Here is a 17,721-nt window from a genome sequence, read left to right as displayed (position 1 = left end):
TACACAAGGCCACTGTACCAAGCCCAGGAGATGGAGCAGCTCTACCTGATACACAGGAGCAAGCACAGGGAGGCTGCCAAAAGGTGGAGACAAAAAAACATGTCCCAAATGAAAGAACAGAGAAAAACTCCAGGAAAACAACTGAACAAAATGGAGACAAGCAATCTACCAGATGCAAAGTTCAAAACACTGGTTATAAGGATGCTCAATGAACTTAGGGGAAGAGTAGAGGAACTTAGAACTTCAACAAAGAGATGAGAAACATAAAAACAGAATGAGAAAACATAAAAAATAACCAGTCAGAAATGAAAAATACATGAATTGAAATGAAGAATACATTACAGGGAATCAACAGTAGAGTATGTGGAGAAGAGGATCAAATCAGTGATTTGGAAGATAAGTAACAGAAAACACCCAATCAGAACTGCAAAAAGAAAAAAAAGCCAAAAAATGAGGACAGTGTAAGCAACATCTAGGACAGGGGTGGGCAAACTTTTTGACTCGAGGGCCACAGTGGGTTCTTAAACTGGACTGGAGGGCTGGAACAAAAGAATGGATGGAGTGTTTGTGTGAACTAATATAAATTCAAAGTAAACATCATTACATAAAAGGGTATGGTCTTTTTTTTTTTTTTTTTAGTTTTATTCATTTCAAACGGGCTGGATCCGGCCCGCGGGCTGTAGTTTGCCCACAGCTGATCTAGGATAACTTCAAGAGTACCAACATTGGCATTATGGGAGTGCAGGAAGGAAAGAGAGAAAGAAATTTAAAACCTATTTGAAAAAATAATGATGAAAAACTTTCCTAACCTGATGAAAGAAACAGACTCACAAGTCCAGAAAGTGCAGAGCCCCAAACAAGATGAACCCAAAGAGGCCCTCACCAAGACACATCATAATTAAAATGCAAAAGATTAAAGACAAAGAGCCCTAACCGGTTTGGCTGTTATAGGGGTGCCAGAAGAAGAGAGAGAGCAAGATAACCACTTCTGCCTGCCAGCCTGATCACCCCCTAACCACTCCCCTGCCAGCCTGATTGACGCCTAACTGCTCCCTTGCCATGCCGATCGCCCCCAACTGCCCTCCCTTGCTGGCCATCTTTTGGCGGCCATCTTGTGACCACATGCATGTGGCCATCTTGTGTGAGGGCATGACAGTCAATTTCCATATTACCTCTTTATTATATAGGATTATTGACTATATTCCTTATGCTGTGCTTTATATCCCCTTGACTATTTTAAATGCTATGTTACCACTCTAACTCTTACCACGTTGTGAACTCCACGAAGAAAGGGACTTGTGTATTTTCAGTACTGTATCTTTAGGCACCAGAATAATGCTAGAACAAGATAGGCACTCCAAGATTGCATAGTACTGTGTGTGTGTGTGTGTGTGTGTGTGTGTGTGTGTAAAATATACATAACATAGAATTTACCATTTTAATCATTTTTAAATATACTATTCAGTGGCATTAAGTTCATTCACAATGTTGTGCAACCTTTGCCACTATACATTTCCAGAACTTTTTCATTATCCTAAACTCCATATCCCATTAAACAATAGCTCCCATTTCCTCCCGCTCCCCCCAACCCTGGTACTCTCTGCTCTATCTTTCTGTCTCTATGATTTGTCTTTTCTAGGCACCACATGTAAATGGAAGCATACAATATTTGTTATTTTTTGTCTGGTATCTTTCACTAATGTTTTCAAGGTCCACCTATGTTGTAGCATGTAACAGAATTTCAGGCATTTTAAGGCTGAAAAATAGTCAGTTGTATGTATAGACCACATTCTGTTTATCCACTCACCTGCCAATGGACATTTGGGTTGTTTCTACCTTTTGGCTATTATGAATAACGTTACTATGAACAGTGGTGTACAAGTATCTGTTTGAGTCCCTGCTTTCAATTCTTTTGGGTATATACCCAGAAATGGAATTACTGCATCACATGGTAATTCTATGTTTGACGTCTTAAGGAACTGCTAAAGTTTTTCCAAAGTGAACTGTGCTGTACACCTGAAACTAATATAATGTATGTCAACTGAAATTGAAAAATAACTTTAAGAAACGTTTTAATCCTGCCCTGGCCGGTTTGACTCAGTGGACAGAGCGTCAGCCTGCAGACTGAAGGGTCCCGGGGCTCAATTCTGGTCAAGAGCACATGCCTGGGTTGCAGCTCGGTCCCCAGTAGGGGGCCTGCAGGAGGCTACCGATCAGTGATTCTCTCTCATCATTGATGTTTCTATCTCTCCCTCTCCCTTCCTCTCTGAAATCAATAAAAATATTTTTTTTTAAAAAATGCTTTTTAATTCTCACCTGAGTATATGTTTTTATTTGTTTTATTTTAGAGAGAGGAAGGGAGAGGGAGAGTGCCGGGAGCTGGTCCATCCTTGCTGTTTCAAGGGACCTGGCATATATGGCATACTGTTCTTAATATGTTTGCTCACCTTCTTGGCACTATGTGTTTTAACCAAGGCCACCTCTCTGAAAAAGGTTGTTTCCCCAGGTAGGAATTTTCCCCTGAAGTTAGGGAGGGAATAAAACCCCTTAACTAAGTGCCAGGCGGGTAATTAATCACTTTAACTACGAAAAAATCATGCTTAAGCTACATAATCTTTACTCCCTGGAATGGAGATAAGAAACGCCCTAACCTTTGGAATAGAGATTGATAGGATTGGAATCAACTGGTATAAATACAGATGTAACGAGACAACAGGACACAGAACCTAGACACAGAACCTAGACACAGAACCTAGACACAGAACTTACACAGAACCTAGAGACAGAAGAACTTCGCTGGAGAGAACATGGCAAAAGATCCTGGACAGAAACTGGCCACAGAACCTAGAGACAGAACCTAGAGACAGAAGAACTTCGCTGGAGAGAACATGGCAAAAGATCCTGGACAGAAACTGGCCACAGAACCTAGAGACAGAACCTAGAGACAGAAGAACTTCGCTGGAGAGAACATGGCAAAAGATCCTGGACAGAAACTGGCCACAGAACCTAGAGACAGAACCTAGAGACAGAACCTAGCGAGAGAACCTGGCTGAAGAACCTAGAGACAGAACCTGGATAGAACATGGCAAGAGAACCTGACTAGAACCTGGTGACAGAACGTGGCTGGAGAACCTAGCGAGGGAACATGGCTACAGAACCTGGCTGGAGAACCTAGCGAGGGAACATGGCTACAGAACCTGGCTGGAGAACCTGGAGAACCTGGCTAGAGAACCTAGCAAGAGAACATGGACACAGAACCTGGCTGGAGATCCTAACCAGAACTTCGTTGGAGATCCTGACCAGAACTTGGCTGGAGATCCTGGCTAGAGATCCTGGCTAGGCTGCTGATCAACTGAACGCTGTCTCCATGTCATTCCTTCTTCACCAACTCCGTCCACACCTTTGGGGACCCCTGGACCTGCTGGGGTTGGACCCCAGCAGGAGAGGAGAGGGAGAGAGAGAGAACTAGAAAGAGAGACAAAGAGAAATGGAGACGTATATGAGTTGCTTCCCTTACACGTCCTACCAGGGATGGAACCAAACCTGGTTATGTGCCCTGACCAGGAATCAAACCCTAGACTCTAGTGATGGCGAACCTTTTGAGCTCGTCGTGTCAGCATTTTGAAAAACCCTAACTTAACTCTGGTGCCGTGTCACATATAGAAATTTTTTGATATTTGCAACCATAGTAAAACAAAGACATATTTTTGATATTTATTTTATACTAGAGGCTGGGTGCATGACATTCATGCACTGCGGGGGTGGGGTGGGGTGATGCCATCAGCCTGGCCTGCCCTCTTTCACAATCTGGGAGCCCTCAAGGGATGTCTGAGTGATGGCCTAAGCCACAGTTGGGCATCCTTAGCGCTGCTGTGGAGGTGGGCCACTGCATTTGCCAGCCACCAGCTAGGCTTGTGGCTGAGTGACGCTCCCCCTGGGGGAGTGCACTGACCACCAGGGGGCAGCTGCTGCATTGAGCGTCTGCCCCCTGGTGGTCAGTATGCATCATAGTGACTGGTAGTTCTGAATTTCAGTCGATTTGCATATTACCCTTTTTAAAAAATATATATTTTATTGATTTTTTACAGAGAAGAAGGGAGAGGGATAGAGAGTTAGAAACATCGATGTGAGAAATCGATCAGCTGCCTCCTGCACGCCCCCCACTAGGGATGTGCCCGCAACCAAGGTACATGCCCTTGACCAGAATGGAACCTGGGACCCTTCAGTTCGCAGGCCGACGCTCTATCCACTGAGCCAAACCGGTTAGGCACCCTTTTATTATATAGGATATTTAAATGCCATTTAACAAAGAAAAATTAGCCAAAAAAATGAGTCCGCGTGTCACCTCTGACACGCATGTCACAGGTTCACCATCACTGCGAGCCTAGAACCCTGGGTGTACGGGAGGGCGCTCCAATCAACCAGGTCACACCAGCCAGGGCTGGGATTGAGAAATAGTTTTTTTTAATTTAGATAGCATATTTTAGCACACTGCCTTGACAACCAGTCCGAGCTCAAATTTTTCCGTTGTTATTACTGTTGTTGCTTCATAGCAAATAATAATTAGTGAGGAGTAGCAGAAACAGCTTCAAAAAATAATAAGACCGGTAGGAAAAATAGAAAGCAGAAGCCCAAAGAAATTGCGGCAGTTCCGGGATCAGGACGGACGTCATATCTGCGAGCCACACACCGGTTTCACCGAGTCCCAAACAGCCCCTCCCAGGCTCACCGCCCCGCTGCCAAGCCCCGCCCCACTCCCAGGCTCCGCCCCTCCCGGGCAGGTGGCGCCTGCGCCCTGGGCGTGTTTGCGCGCCGGAGCCCGCGGTGGTGGCACACCCTGCTTCCGGCGCAGGCGGCGTCCGCAGGTCCGGCGCCTAGTGGTGACGTAATTTCCGGTTTCCCGACTGAGTCGGAAGTGGGAACCCTCTGGCTAGTGAGATTGTCGCGTGTCGTCGCTGCTGGCCCTTCAGGCTCCGGTAAGAGAGCACATCGCTTGCGGGGAGGGAGTCGTGGGGTCTGCACCGGGTGTGTTCTCCCAGCCGAGCGCCAGTTCCGGCCTCTGCACTCCCGCCTCCTCCCGTTTCCCTGCCCTGCGCTCTCCTGACCACCGACCCGCTCCGGGAACTTGGACCCTGTCTGGTTTGGGAACCCTTCTGTGCTCCAGCTTCTGGCACGGCTCCCACTCTTGGCCGTTCCTCCCTGGGAAAGGCCGGGGTGCCGGCCTTGCATTACCCGTGACTTCCTTTCTCTGGAACGTGCACCGAGTGGGTGGGGCTCCCTTGCCGCCAAGTCCTTATGGAACCCGGAGGGATAGCAGTATACGGAGTGGACCGCAGCCAGCCAGATGCCAGGGAGACAGCATTAGACGGAGTCCTGTTGCCCAAACCACCTGAAAACGTGGGGAGTGGTGACGTTTCGTAAGCAAAGTGTCAGTCGCCACTCGACTGCGCTCCCTCGGGCGCAGGTTTCGGAGCCACTTCTAAGAGTGAGGAACTGCAGCTCGGGCGCTTCCGTTTGATGGGCCCTCTCTGTGGGACCAGTTTCACTCCCAGAGCAAGGATGTGTTCGGGCTCGTTGCCGGGGACTGTAGGTCTCCCATGGGGTCCCCTGCGAGGACGTGGGGCCAGGTTAGGAGGGCTGTCGGCTTTTTGACCTGATGTTCTAGCGTGCTGATGTGTTGGGAGGGTGGAACATACAACAATGAAAACGTTTTTTAATTCCTTTTTGTTTGATGTGTATTACCCATCAGGACAGAAACCTACAGATTATGGTTTAATGGAGCTTGATTTTGATCACCCCAGTTTCACAAAGTGCTCCAGACATTTTTGTTTAAGCGCAATACAATGTCTGATGTTAAGACATTTGTGTACCCTCCCCCTTGAAAGCTGATAATCTCCCTTAAGAGATTAGCGGTACTAGTTTTGTTTCTTTTTTTCTTATGATTCTTTTTTAATTTATTGAGGTGACATTGGTTAGTAGGATCATACAGGTTTCAGGTGTGGGTTTCTGTGTGACAAGATCTGTATATTGCACTGTGCCCACCACCCAAAGTCAAATCATCTTCCATCCCATATATTACGTCCCTTTCACCCCCACCCCTTTCCCTCTGGCAGTCACCACACTGCTGTTTGTGTTCACGAATTTGTTTTATATCTCACACATGAGTGAAATCAGATGGTTCTTGGCTTTTTCTGACATTTCACTTCGCATAATGTTCTCACGGTCCCTCCATGCTGTTGCAAATGGCGCTACTTCATCCTTTCTGGTGGCTGTTCCACTGCGTGCATGGACCACGTCTTTTCCAGTCCTCTATCGCAGGGCACTGTGGCTGCTTCCGTGTCTTGGCCACCGTGAATAATGCTGCCATGAACATAGGGGTGCAAATATCTTTGTGATTACATGATTTCGAGTTGTTCAGGTATATACCCAGGAGAGGGATGCCTGGGTCATATGGTAGCTCAATTCTTAATTTTTTGAGGAATCGCCAGGCTGCTTTGCATAGTGGCTGCACCAGTCCACATTCCACCAGCAGTGAACGAGGTTCCCTTTCCCCACAGCCTCTCCAGCGCTTGTTGTTGCTTGTCGTGTTGATAATGGCCACTCGAACAGGTGTGAGGTGGTAGCTCCCTGTGGTTTTGATTTGCATTTCCCTCATTGCCAGTGAGCTTGAACATCTTCTCATATCTGTTGGTTTGTATGTCTTCTTGAGAGGGGAGTATGTTCACGTCCTCTGCCCACTTTTTGATTGAGTTGTTTGTTTGTTTGGTGTTGAGTTTTACGAGTTCTTTATATATTTTGGAGATTGAACTTGTTGGAGCTATTGTTTGCAAATACCATCTCCCATTTGGCTGGCTGTGTCTTTGTTTTGTTGTTGGTTTTTTTGGCGGGCAGAGCTTTTAGTTTGATATAGCCCCATTCATTTATTTTTGCCTTTGGAGTCAAGTTCATAAAATGTTCTCTATGACCAAGGTCCATAAATTTAGTATCTGTGCTTTCTTCTATGTAATTTATTGTTTCAGATCTTATATTTAGGTCTTTGATCCATTTTGAATTAATTTTTGTGCAAAAATTAATGGAAACAAACTCTAATCCAGTTTTTCTTTTGCATATGGCTTTCCAGTTTTCCCAGCGCCATTTATTGAAGAGGTTTTCTTTACTCTATTGTGTGTTTTTGGCTCCTTAGTTGAAAATTATCTGCCCATATACATGTGGTTTTATATCTCAATTATGTTCCATTGATCTGTGTGTCTGTTTTCTGCCAATACTGTGCTGTTTTTATTAGAGCTCTGTAGTATAATTTGAAGTCAGGTAGTGTGATACTTCCAGCTTCGTTCTTTTTTTCTCAGGATTACTTTGGCTATTTGGGGTCCTTTGTGTTCCATACAAATCTGATGATTTTGTTATTCTCTATCTTTTAAAAGTGGCATTGGGGTTTTGATGGGGAATGCATTAAATCTGTATGTGGCTTTGGGTAATAAGGCCATTTTTAAAAATATATATATATTTTATTGATTTTTTACAGAGAGGAAGGGAGAGGGATAGAGAGTTAGAAACATCGATGAGAGAGAAACATCGATCAGCTGCCTCCTGCACACTCCCCACTGGGGATGTGCCCACAACCAAGGTACATGCCCTTGACCAGAATCGAACCCGGCACCCTTGAGTCCACAGGCCGATGCTCTATCCACTGAGCCAAACCGGTTAGGGCAAGGCCATTTTAACTGTCTTGATTCTCCCAATCCATGAACATGGGATATTTTTTCCATTTTGTTGTCTTTTTCAATCTCTTAATTTTGCTTTGTAGTTCTCAGTATATAGGTCTTTCATGTTCTTTGTTAAGTTTATTTCTAGGTATTTTATTATTTTGGTTACAATTGCAAAAGGAATTTTTTCATTTCTTTTTCTGAAGTTTCATTGTTAGTGTACAGGAAGGCTAGCAGTACTGTTTTAAACAAGAAATTGAATCAGGGGACTGTGAGAGGATTTTGTAGGATGGAGGTAGGCAGCTATTACAGATGTAGACCCTTGTAGTGAGTATATCAGAGTGAAACATACTTTTAAGGACTACATTAAACAATAATCAAATCCAAAAGCTCTAAAGATTGGTGGTTGTGCTATCCCTACAGCTAACAACAGGATAGTGCTATATCTCTATGGCAGTTGAAAATAGCAGACAATAAATTACCAGTGTTGAATTCAAAACAAAATATCATGGTTCCGTTTTATCAGACCTTTTCCTGGGAGTGGGTGATGTCTAGGTACTCTCTTTACATTTGTGAGACCACTGAACATATCTCAACGGTCATCTCCACAAAGGTTCTCAGCAAGTGATCAGTCCTCCTTTTTCCTGTAAAATTCTGTAAGTGGTTACATGGTATTAACCCTTTTTCTATGAAAATAGTTTATGCACAGACTTGAGGTACACGTGAAAAAGATGAGGTTAGTGGGGTAGGCAAAAACCTTTTTTGTTTTGTTTTTCAAAAAGACAAACAGCAGAGGCCCTGACCGGTTTGGCTCAGTGGATAGAGCATTGGCCTGCAGACTTAAGGATCCTGGGTTCGATTCCAGTCAAGGGCATGTACCTTGGTTGCAGGCACATTCCCAGTAGGAGGTGTGCAGGAGGCAGCTGATCGATGTTTCTCTCTCATCGATGTTTCTAACTCTTTATCCCTCTCCCTTCTTCTCTGTAAAACATCAATAAAATATATTTTATTAAAAAAAAGACAAACAGCAGAGATGACAGCAGCTTTATTTCCATCCTCTGTGCTACACACGCTGAGATACCATAGAGCCATGTGTCTGGCTTGACCTTCCACTGCGATCCAAGGCAGATAGTAAAACCCTTACCTGAAAGTAGGTTTGTGATGCTGCTGTTGATAACGTGTAAGATTGAACCAGTCAATAAGAATTTATTTGGGATTTTGTGATTGTAATATATAATGCCAGACACAAGAAAAAATAATCACATACGAACCTCTATTCCAGTTGCTTACAATCTAACACAGTAGATAATCTGCATTAGGAACACAATGTCGAAAGTTATAAATCCTATTTAAAATATAGATAAAACTAGTGACCTGGTACATGGATTCATGCACATTGAAAAGAAATTAATTAGAAGGTGGCTGGCAGGGCAGGACTGGGTGACAAGGGCCAGACATGCCCTGGAGCCGACGTCTGTGGAGTGAGCGGGGGGTCCCTCTGGCAGGTGGGGTCCCTTGGCCTAGCCCAGCCGTAGGCAAACTACGGCCCGTGGGCCAGATCCAGCCCGTTTGAAATGAATAAAACTAAAAAAAAAAAAAAAAAAGACCGTACCCTTTTATGTAATGATGTTTACTTTGAATTTATATTAGTTCACACAAACACTCCATCCATGCTTTTGTTCCGGCCCTCTGGTCCAGTTTAAGAACCCATTGTGGCCCTCGAGTCAAAAAGTTTGCCCACCCTGGGCCCTAGCCTGTGGGGATCAGGCCAAACCCGGCTCCGACATCCCCTGAGGAGACCCGGCATGCGAGAGGGCACACTGCAAAGTTGCTGTCGTACAGGGTGTGGAACGCAAGCACAAGTGTGCAGTAAACCAGATCCGGGGCCCACAGTGCCCAGCAACAACATAACCCATGGCTGAAGGTGGAATTGCGCAGCCCTGCAAGGAATTGGGCTCCCTCCTCTCTGGTTTCGGGGTGCATCACCCAAGAACCACCACTGCCAAGTCACTGTAGCTCGGCAGCTGCTGCGTTGAGCATCTGCCCCCAGTAGTCAGTGCACGTCATAGTGACTGGTCAGACAGGTGGAGGGACACTTAACTTATTAGCCTTTTATATGTATATATAGATGTGCTCTGACTGGTGTGGCTCAGTTGGATGGGCATCGTTCAGTGCACCAGGAAGTGGCTGATTTGATTCCTGATCATGGGCACATGCGCAGGTTGCAGGTTCACCCCTCAGTAGGGGGCATGCAGAAGGCAGCCATTCCATGTGCTCTCACATTGATGTTTTCCTTTCTCCCTTTCTCTCTCTAAAAATCAATTAACTATTCTTTAAAAATATATAGATAGATGAAATGTAATGAGAAGCTAGCTTCTTTAAATAATGCCTGTATAATATTGAAAAAGGAAGAAATAATTCCTTTTATTCTCTTTATCTCTCTTGATAGTCTTAAGAACCTGTCTGTCATATGTTCTATATTCCTTTCAACTTCCAGCTAACCTTGAACAACATGGGTTTGAACTTGCTGGTTCACCTACACGTGGATTTTCCCAGTAAATACATGCAGTGCTATAAATGTACTTTCTTATGATTTTCTTAGTAACGTTTTCGTCTCTCTAACTTACTTTATTGTAGGAATACAGTATATAGTACATACCACATAGAAAATATATGTTAATTGACTTTTTATGTTATGGGTCAGCAGTAGGCTATTAGTTAAGTGAAAAGTTATAATAAAGTGGTTTTCTATTGCATGGGGATTGCTGTCCCAACCTCACATTCTTAAGGGTCAACTGCACTTCTTTCTACAGATGGTACAGATGGTGCATCTCCTTTGTACCACCCTGCCCTTTTCAGTTGTGTTTCCAAAAACCCGTTCAATAGAGGGGAATCTATTGGTTTTTTGGTTTTTTTAATCCTAACCGGAGGATATTTTTTCCATTGATTTCTAGAGAGTAGAAGGGAAGGTGTGGGAGGTAGGGAGAAGAAACATCAACGCCAGAGAGACACACTGGTTGGTTGCCTCCTGCACACACACACACACACACGCCTACCGGGGCTGGGTAATCTGCAACCAAGATATGTGTCCTTGACCAGGAATCAAACCCACTACCCTTTGGTCCACAGGCCAACGCTCTAACCACTGAGCAACCTGCCAGGGCTCTATTGGCTTTTATGACTGGAAAACAAAACAAAAGACAAACTCCATCTCTCACTTCTGTTTTCCGGTATGTTGGCTTAGTTTTAGGTTGGGTCATTCTAGATGGTGTAAAGATTGCAATTCCATGTTTATATCTTAACCGGCCTTGCAACTTAAACAGGAAAAAGAGTTTCCTTTTCTGTAGATTCAGCCAAAGGCCTGAAGCTAATGTTTATTGAATCTGATAGGACTTGCTGGGGTCTCATTCCCACTCCTGAATCATCGCTTTGGCCAAAGAAGACTGTATTCTTTTTGGCCAGGCCAGATTCATGTGCCCCTTCTGGAGGCTAGTGGGTGAGGCCATCCCCTTTTAATATGTGGACTGGGCGTGGGACGGAGCCCGGGGGAGAGTGATGCTGTGTTGGAAAAGGAGGCGGATGTTTGGAGACAGAAAGGAACAAGCGCTCAGCATGCTCTCTGCACTGCTCAGGACGTCGGTGTGCCTCAGGGTAGCAGGCGGCTGGCAGGCGGGAAGCAATGAGACAGTTCTTGGTCCTCTACATGAATTAGGGTAATAATTAAGTGTATGCAGTGGTTAAATGGGGGAAGGTGCTCTCCAGCATCGTTGTTCATTTTAACACTACATATGCTAATTTTTTGCATTATTAAGCTCAACTAAACTATATGTAGCAAAAAAATAAAATACAGCAACGTCTAACAGTCCCTGGAAGCACGAAAGCATAGTACCATGCTGGGAGGAGACCAGACTGCCTGCCCAAGTCATTACAGCTAATTAGCCATTAGCTCTTGTGCAGAAAACTCCACAGAGGAACATGAAGCAACTGATGAGATGCAAGTGTTATTATAGTCTCTCTTCCTCCAAAAAACAAGGGTAATTTCTCCGATTTGCATTAGCTGTTGTTGATAAGATTCAGTAAGGAGTCTTCACTCAATAAATTAAAGGTAGACTAAGTGTTCTTTTCTTCTCCTTCCTCATACCCCTCCCCTCACTTCTGCTGAGGCCTCTTTTCGTACAGCAGTTGCGCTTCCTTCCACACAGGAGACTCGTCTCTTCCGCGCTTTGGGTTGTATCTGTGCTGTGGCCTCATATTGTCAGAAACAGGAGAAAGCCCCTCAGGGGGCTCTGCTCACCCTGCTGTGCCTCTAAGTGCCCTGGGGCTTGAGGCAGAAATGTCATCGGAAGAGTGAGTGCAAGTGCAGACTCGGGGCCACGAATACCCGTGAGGCCTCCTCCTGCTACTTACACACCTTAGGAATTTGTGTGCCTTCGGTATTATAAACCATTGGACAAACAGTAAAAGTTAAAGATAGAATTAATCAGCCCTGGCCAGTGTTCTCAGTGGATAGAGCGTCACCAAAGGGTCTTGGGTTCGATTCCCATTCAAGGGCACATACCTGGGTTGCAGGTTCAATTCCCAGCCACGGTAGGGCACCTTCAGGAGGCAATCAGTCGATGTTTCTCCCCCTCCCCCTCCCTCCTTCCCTTCCACTCACTCTAAAAATGAATGGAAAAATATCCTCCATGAGGATTAACTATATATGTGTGTGTGTGTGTGTGTGTGTGTGTGTGTGTATGTATATACACACACACACACACACACACACACACATACACACACACACACACAGTGGGGCCTTGACTTACAAGTGTCCCGACTAACGAGTTTTTCGAGATACGAGCCGTCTCTCGGCCGATTTTTTGCTTTGAGTTGCGAGCTAAAATTCGGGTTACGAGCCAGCTTCAGATACCCCACCGCTAGTTGGCGCAGCGATCATCATAGTGAACGCCACAACATCAGCCCAGCATCACGTGTCTCACTCGTTCACTTTTTGATTTGACATACGAGTAATTTGAGTTGCGAGCTCCGTCACGGAACGAATTAAACTCATAAGTCAGGGCCCCACTGTATGATTTATCAAAGATCATTTAGTTTTTAGTGGAAGAAATATCAGTAGTTTTAAGCCTAGGGGTAGAGATAAGTGTGTGTGTGTGTGTGTGTGTTTTAAAACCCACAACATGCTGCTAATCTGGTTTCTATCCTGATTTCCATGTCTTAATTTAGATAGCCTTACATGTAGTTTATATGTAGCTGAGGAATTCCAGCTCCACTAAAGTCACAGTAGCCTGAGCAAGTGCCACCTTATGCTCATGGTAACTGAAAACTGGTTGGCCAGCCTAGAGATTTAATCTGTAGTTTTTGTGATATTATTTTTTCTTTTCTTTTCTTTTTAATCCTCACCTGAGGATATTTTTCCATTGATTTTCAGAGAAAGTGGAAGGGAGGAAGGGATGCGGGGGAGAGAGAGAGAGAGAGAGAGAGGATCAATGTGAGAGAGACACATCAATTGGTTGCCTCCCTAAGGCGCCCCTACCCAGGCTGGGGATCGAACCTGCAACCCAGGTATGTGCGGTGAATGCAAATTGAACCCGAGACCCGTCAGTGCGAGGGCTGGCGCTCTGTCCACTGTGCTACATTGGCTTTGTGGAATTACTTTTAAATCTCACATTATTGTTTACAATTAATAGGTGGGTGCCCTCTTTTTCTTTCTACTTTACCTATTTTTGAAAACAAATGGAAGCATGTCATTAGATAAATGCATTCCAGCTGAACATTTTGCAAGGCGTGTGTTTGTTTGTTTATTTTAGCTACACCTAAAGGAAGCCAACTTGTCTAATTGGTAGCTTTGTAACCGTTTTTGCCAAAATATCTTGAATCTTGAAACAGTAGTTTTATAGTCTTATCCAAAACCTTTTGAACTGTGTTGTATTTGAGAAATGGGAAAAGAAACAGCTGTGGGCATATCACAACTGTTATCTGACCTTCTGTGTCTAACACCTCTCCTTTCTGTAGCCCATCCCCCCAGGTCTGCATGGAGGACACTTTAAAGTGAAATGACAGACCAGGAGAATAACAACAGCATCTCAAGTAACCCCTTTGCTGCTCTTTTTGGCTCTCTGGCTGATGCCAAGCAGTTTGCAGCGATCCAAAAGGAGCAGCTGAAGCAGCAGTCTGGTAAGTGGAGGAGCCGACAGCAGCAGCTGAGGTGACCTGGGGCGGGTCTTCCCACATTCAGTGTCTGTGGGTCCTTCGTTGCCATTGGAAGTTAAGTTTGGGGCGAAGTTGCTTTTGTTTGTATGTTTAGGGCATAAGCTGGGGTCCGCAGGATTGTTCACTTTTATTTGTTTTGTGATGGGGTCCTTTCCTCCCTGTCCTGCCCCTGCAGAAAAAGATGATTTTGTGTTAACAGATGCCAATCAGGACCGCAGACGTCAAGTTGTTTTATTTTTTAAGTCGTCTGGTAAAAGATAGTTAAATAAATCTCTTTAACATAGAAACTGAACTTTTAGGTAGAGATATGGAAAGCAAATCGCAACTATAGAAAGCAGATGTGTAAACGGAAATATTACAAAAGTTTTGGCCTCCCGACAAGTAAATGAGATTTGTTCTCAAGCCCAGTACTTCAGAGTCTGTCTCCAGTGAAGTGCTTCTTCCACACCATGGAGTGGTCACTGTTGTAGCTTCCTGCTGTGAGAACAGATCCCCAGAAAACAGGATCCGTAGCCTTCATGGGAGAAAAATCAGGATAGTAGCTCACTTGGGCAGAAAAGCAGTTTGCTCATCTGGAACCAAAATTAAGATGAAGCCTCGCTTCTGCTTGTAAGGAGACAGTCCAGAAGAATCAGGATGTGTTTCCAGACTTATCAGTCTTCAGAGAGTGTCAGTCTTTCAAGCCAGAAATTGCTCCCCTCTTACCACAGAATTACAGTGTTTTTCTTTTTAGGAAAGGAGAAATGTTTATATTTCCCTTTATTTTGCTTACTTCAGAAGTGTTTGGATATGTAGCTGGGTTGTAGCCGTGCTCTGTGATTAGGATTGAATAGGAAAGAGGTAAGGGAAGACGGATGCATGGTAGACAGGAGGGAGAGGGTGGCCAAAGCAAGGGAGATATAACTGTAATGGTGACCTGTGTGTGTGTTTATAACCACTTGCTGCCAGAGACCAGGAGAGAAACAGCAGGCAGTGCGTCTTAACTGCTGACATTTCATGTGCTAGAAAGAGGCCGGTCTGGGTCTCAGCCTCTCAAACCTCTCCCAGAATCGTAGGATATGGGCTTAGAATGAGAAACCTTCATTAGGAGGTAGTAGGTGAGAAAGGAGAGTGAGGAACAGGAAAAAATAAGGAAATGAGAAAAAAATTTTGCTAAGTCTTAGCTCCTGTCACTCTTGGGAGTTCAGAGAACTTAACAGTATATGAGCAGGGGGATGGGCGTGTCCTCTGACTGTAAACGGACATAGGCTGGCTTGAGCGGGGAGCATTGTGGGCACCAGGCAGTGGGACAAATCAGGTGCATGCCCTTTTGTTACTATTCTGGCACGTCATTGTCTTAGTTTGTTTGCGCTGAGTTTATCAGGCCACCACATCTAACCTGTTCCACCAGCCCCGTGAGCACTCTGCCCAAACCTTTGCCTCATATATTGAGCTTCACTTTTATTTATTTACTAGAGGCCCAGAGCACATATTCGTGCACCAGTGGGGTCCCTCGGCCTGGCCTGTGGGATTGGGCCGAAACTGGCTCTCCGACATCCCCCTAGGGGTCCTAGATTGTGAGAGGGCGCTGGCCAGGCCGAGAGACTCCACTGGTGCACAATCAGGGTCAGGGAGGGACGCGGGAGGTTGGCCAGCTGGAGAGGGACCACGGGAGGGCTCCAGGGCATGTCTGGCCTGTCTTACTCAGTCCCGATCGGCCGGACCCCAGCAGCAAGCTAACCTAGCAGTCAGAGCATCTGCCCCCTGCTGGTCAGTGCACATCATAGCGAGTGGTTTAACGGCCTTAACATATCATTAGCATATTACACTTTGGTTGAACAGACGACCAGACCCTTAGCATAATAGGCTTTTCTTATATAGGATTTATTTATTCATCATTTATTTATTTTTGATTCAGAGAGGAAGAGAGAGGGAGAGAGAGATAGAAACATCAATGATGAGAGAGAATCATTGATCGGCTGCCTCCTGCATGCCCCATTCTGGGGATCAAGCCTGCAACCCAGGTGTGTGCCCTGACCAAGAATTGAACCATAACCTCCCGGTTCATAGGTCGACACTCAACTGAACCACGCCGGCCCAGCTGAGCTTCACTTTTACTAAACTCACCACAGTGAAGGCACTCTTCTGAGACTTTTCCATGGACTTTCTAAGTAACCATTTTGTCAGTGACATGCAGAATCCTGGGTGGCGTTGAGTGAACAATGCTACTTTTAAATTCATTGACCGCCAGTGCCATTCTCGAGGCAGTCTTTTAAGTTGCTTTATAAAGAAGTAAACAGCCCTAACTGGTTTGGCTCAGTGGATAGAGCGTCAGCCTGCGGACTAAAGGGTCCCAGGTTCGATTCTGGCCAAGGGCACATGCCCAGGGTTGTGAGCTCGATCCCCAGTAGGGGGTGTGCAGGAGGCAGCTGATCAATGACTCTCTCTCATCATTGATGTTTCTGTCTCCCTCTCCCTTCCTCTCTGAAATCAATAAAGAAATATATTTTTTTAAAAAAGAAGTAAACAGATTAATCAATAAGAAAAAGGTAACAAATTAGAAAGAACAAAAGATATGAGCAAGCAATATAGATACAATAACGAAGATTTTAAAAAATCAGTCTCACTAGTATTTAGAGAAATGCCCATTAAAAACAATTAGATGGTTATAGTTTCTTTTTACCTGTGACATTTATGAAAATATTCTTGTTGAGCATGTAAATCAGAGCAGTATTTCTGAGGTAATTTAGTAGTATATGTTAAGTTTTAAATGTTCAAGTTCCTTAACCCAGCAATTCTACTTCTACAAATTTAGCCTGCAGAAATACAAGTGCACAAAAAGAGTAAGTTATATTCTGTGTAGTATTGTTTGAAATCATGCAAAATTGGTAACAATTTTCATCAGTTGAGAAGTAGCTACATAAATCACAGTTGTTGCCGAAACCGGTTTGGCTCAGTGGATAGAGCATCGGCCTGCAGACTGAAGGGTCCCAGGTTCGATTCCGGTCAAGGGCATGTGCCTGGGTTGCGGGCACATCCCCAGTAGGAGATGTGCAGGAGGCAGCTGATCGATGTTTCTCTCTCATCAATGTTTCTAACTCTCTATCTCTCTCCCTTCCTCTCTGTAAAAAATCAATAAAATATTTTTTAAAATAAATAAATAAATAAATAAATCACAGTTGTACATACAATGCAATACAATGAAGGAGGTTGGCCTATAAGTAATTTAACAGAGAAAGGTGTTGGTGCTGATTATGTGTGAAAAGCAATGTATACAATATGATTCCATTTTTTATAAAAACTAAAAATCACACTAATAAATGATAGCACCAGAATAGGGGAAAATATGGAAAACTTTGCTGAGTTAAAGGGTTGTCCATAGGGAACTGGTTCAGAAAATATTACAGTGGAACCTTGGTTCTCCTTAATTCGTTCTGGAAAGCTGTTCAAGAAGCGATTTGCTCAAAAACCGAATCATTTCTTTCCCATTAGAAATAATGTAAATTGAATTAATCCGTTCCAGACCCCCAAATGATTCCCTGTTTTAACCTTTTTTATAGACAGTACATGTCTAATGTACTATTTAATCTGTGAACAAAAACTTCTTAAATGTATTGAGCCACCCCTTCCCAGCCTTAAACAAATCACTTTCAGCACTCGGTCCAGGGGTTTCTTTCAGGAAGTCAGCACACGGCATCTTCACATCTGCGCTTTTTCATGTATCGCTGCTTCCAGAGCGCAGTCACGGCTCACTGCTTTTCATTTATCCAAATCAGCAACAGTTTTCTACCTCTTCCGTTGCCTGTGGTCATTGTTTCTTTCACAC

The 17,721-nt window shown here is 44.4% G+C and overlaps 1 protein-coding gene across 3 annotated transcripts in view; it reads left to right on the top strand.

Annotated features, from left to right (window-relative positions):
* Nucleotides 1-4,882: 4,882 nt before the first annotated feature.
* The window catches only part of UBE4A (ubiquitination factor E4A), a 58,637-nt gene continuing 45,798 nt past the window's right edge, over nt 4,883-17,721 (top strand). For all 3 annotated transcript variants that reach the window (XR_004970268.1, XR_004970269.1, XM_036324140.1), the window contains exons 1-2: nt 4,883-4,976; nt 13,719-13,880. Coding sequence is in view for 1 of the 3 variants with exons in the window: in XM_036324140.1 (XP_036180033.1) it covers nt 13,760-13,880 (121 nt within the window). In the remaining 2 variants the exon portion in view is untranslated. The remainder of the gene's footprint in view (nt 4,977-13,718; nt 13,881-17,721) is intronic.

This window comes from Myotis myotis, unplaced genomic scaffold, assembly GCF_014108235.1.
Source record: "Myotis myotis isolate mMyoMyo1 unplaced genomic scaffold, mMyoMyo1.p scaffold_m19_p_10, whole genome shotgun sequence".
Classification (NCBI taxonomy): domain Eukaryota; kingdom Metazoa; phylum Chordata; class Mammalia; order Chiroptera; family Vespertilionidae; genus Myotis; species Myotis myotis.
Note: the sequence above shows the minus strand (reverse complement) of the source record. Positions and strands in the feature narration are given on the sequence as shown.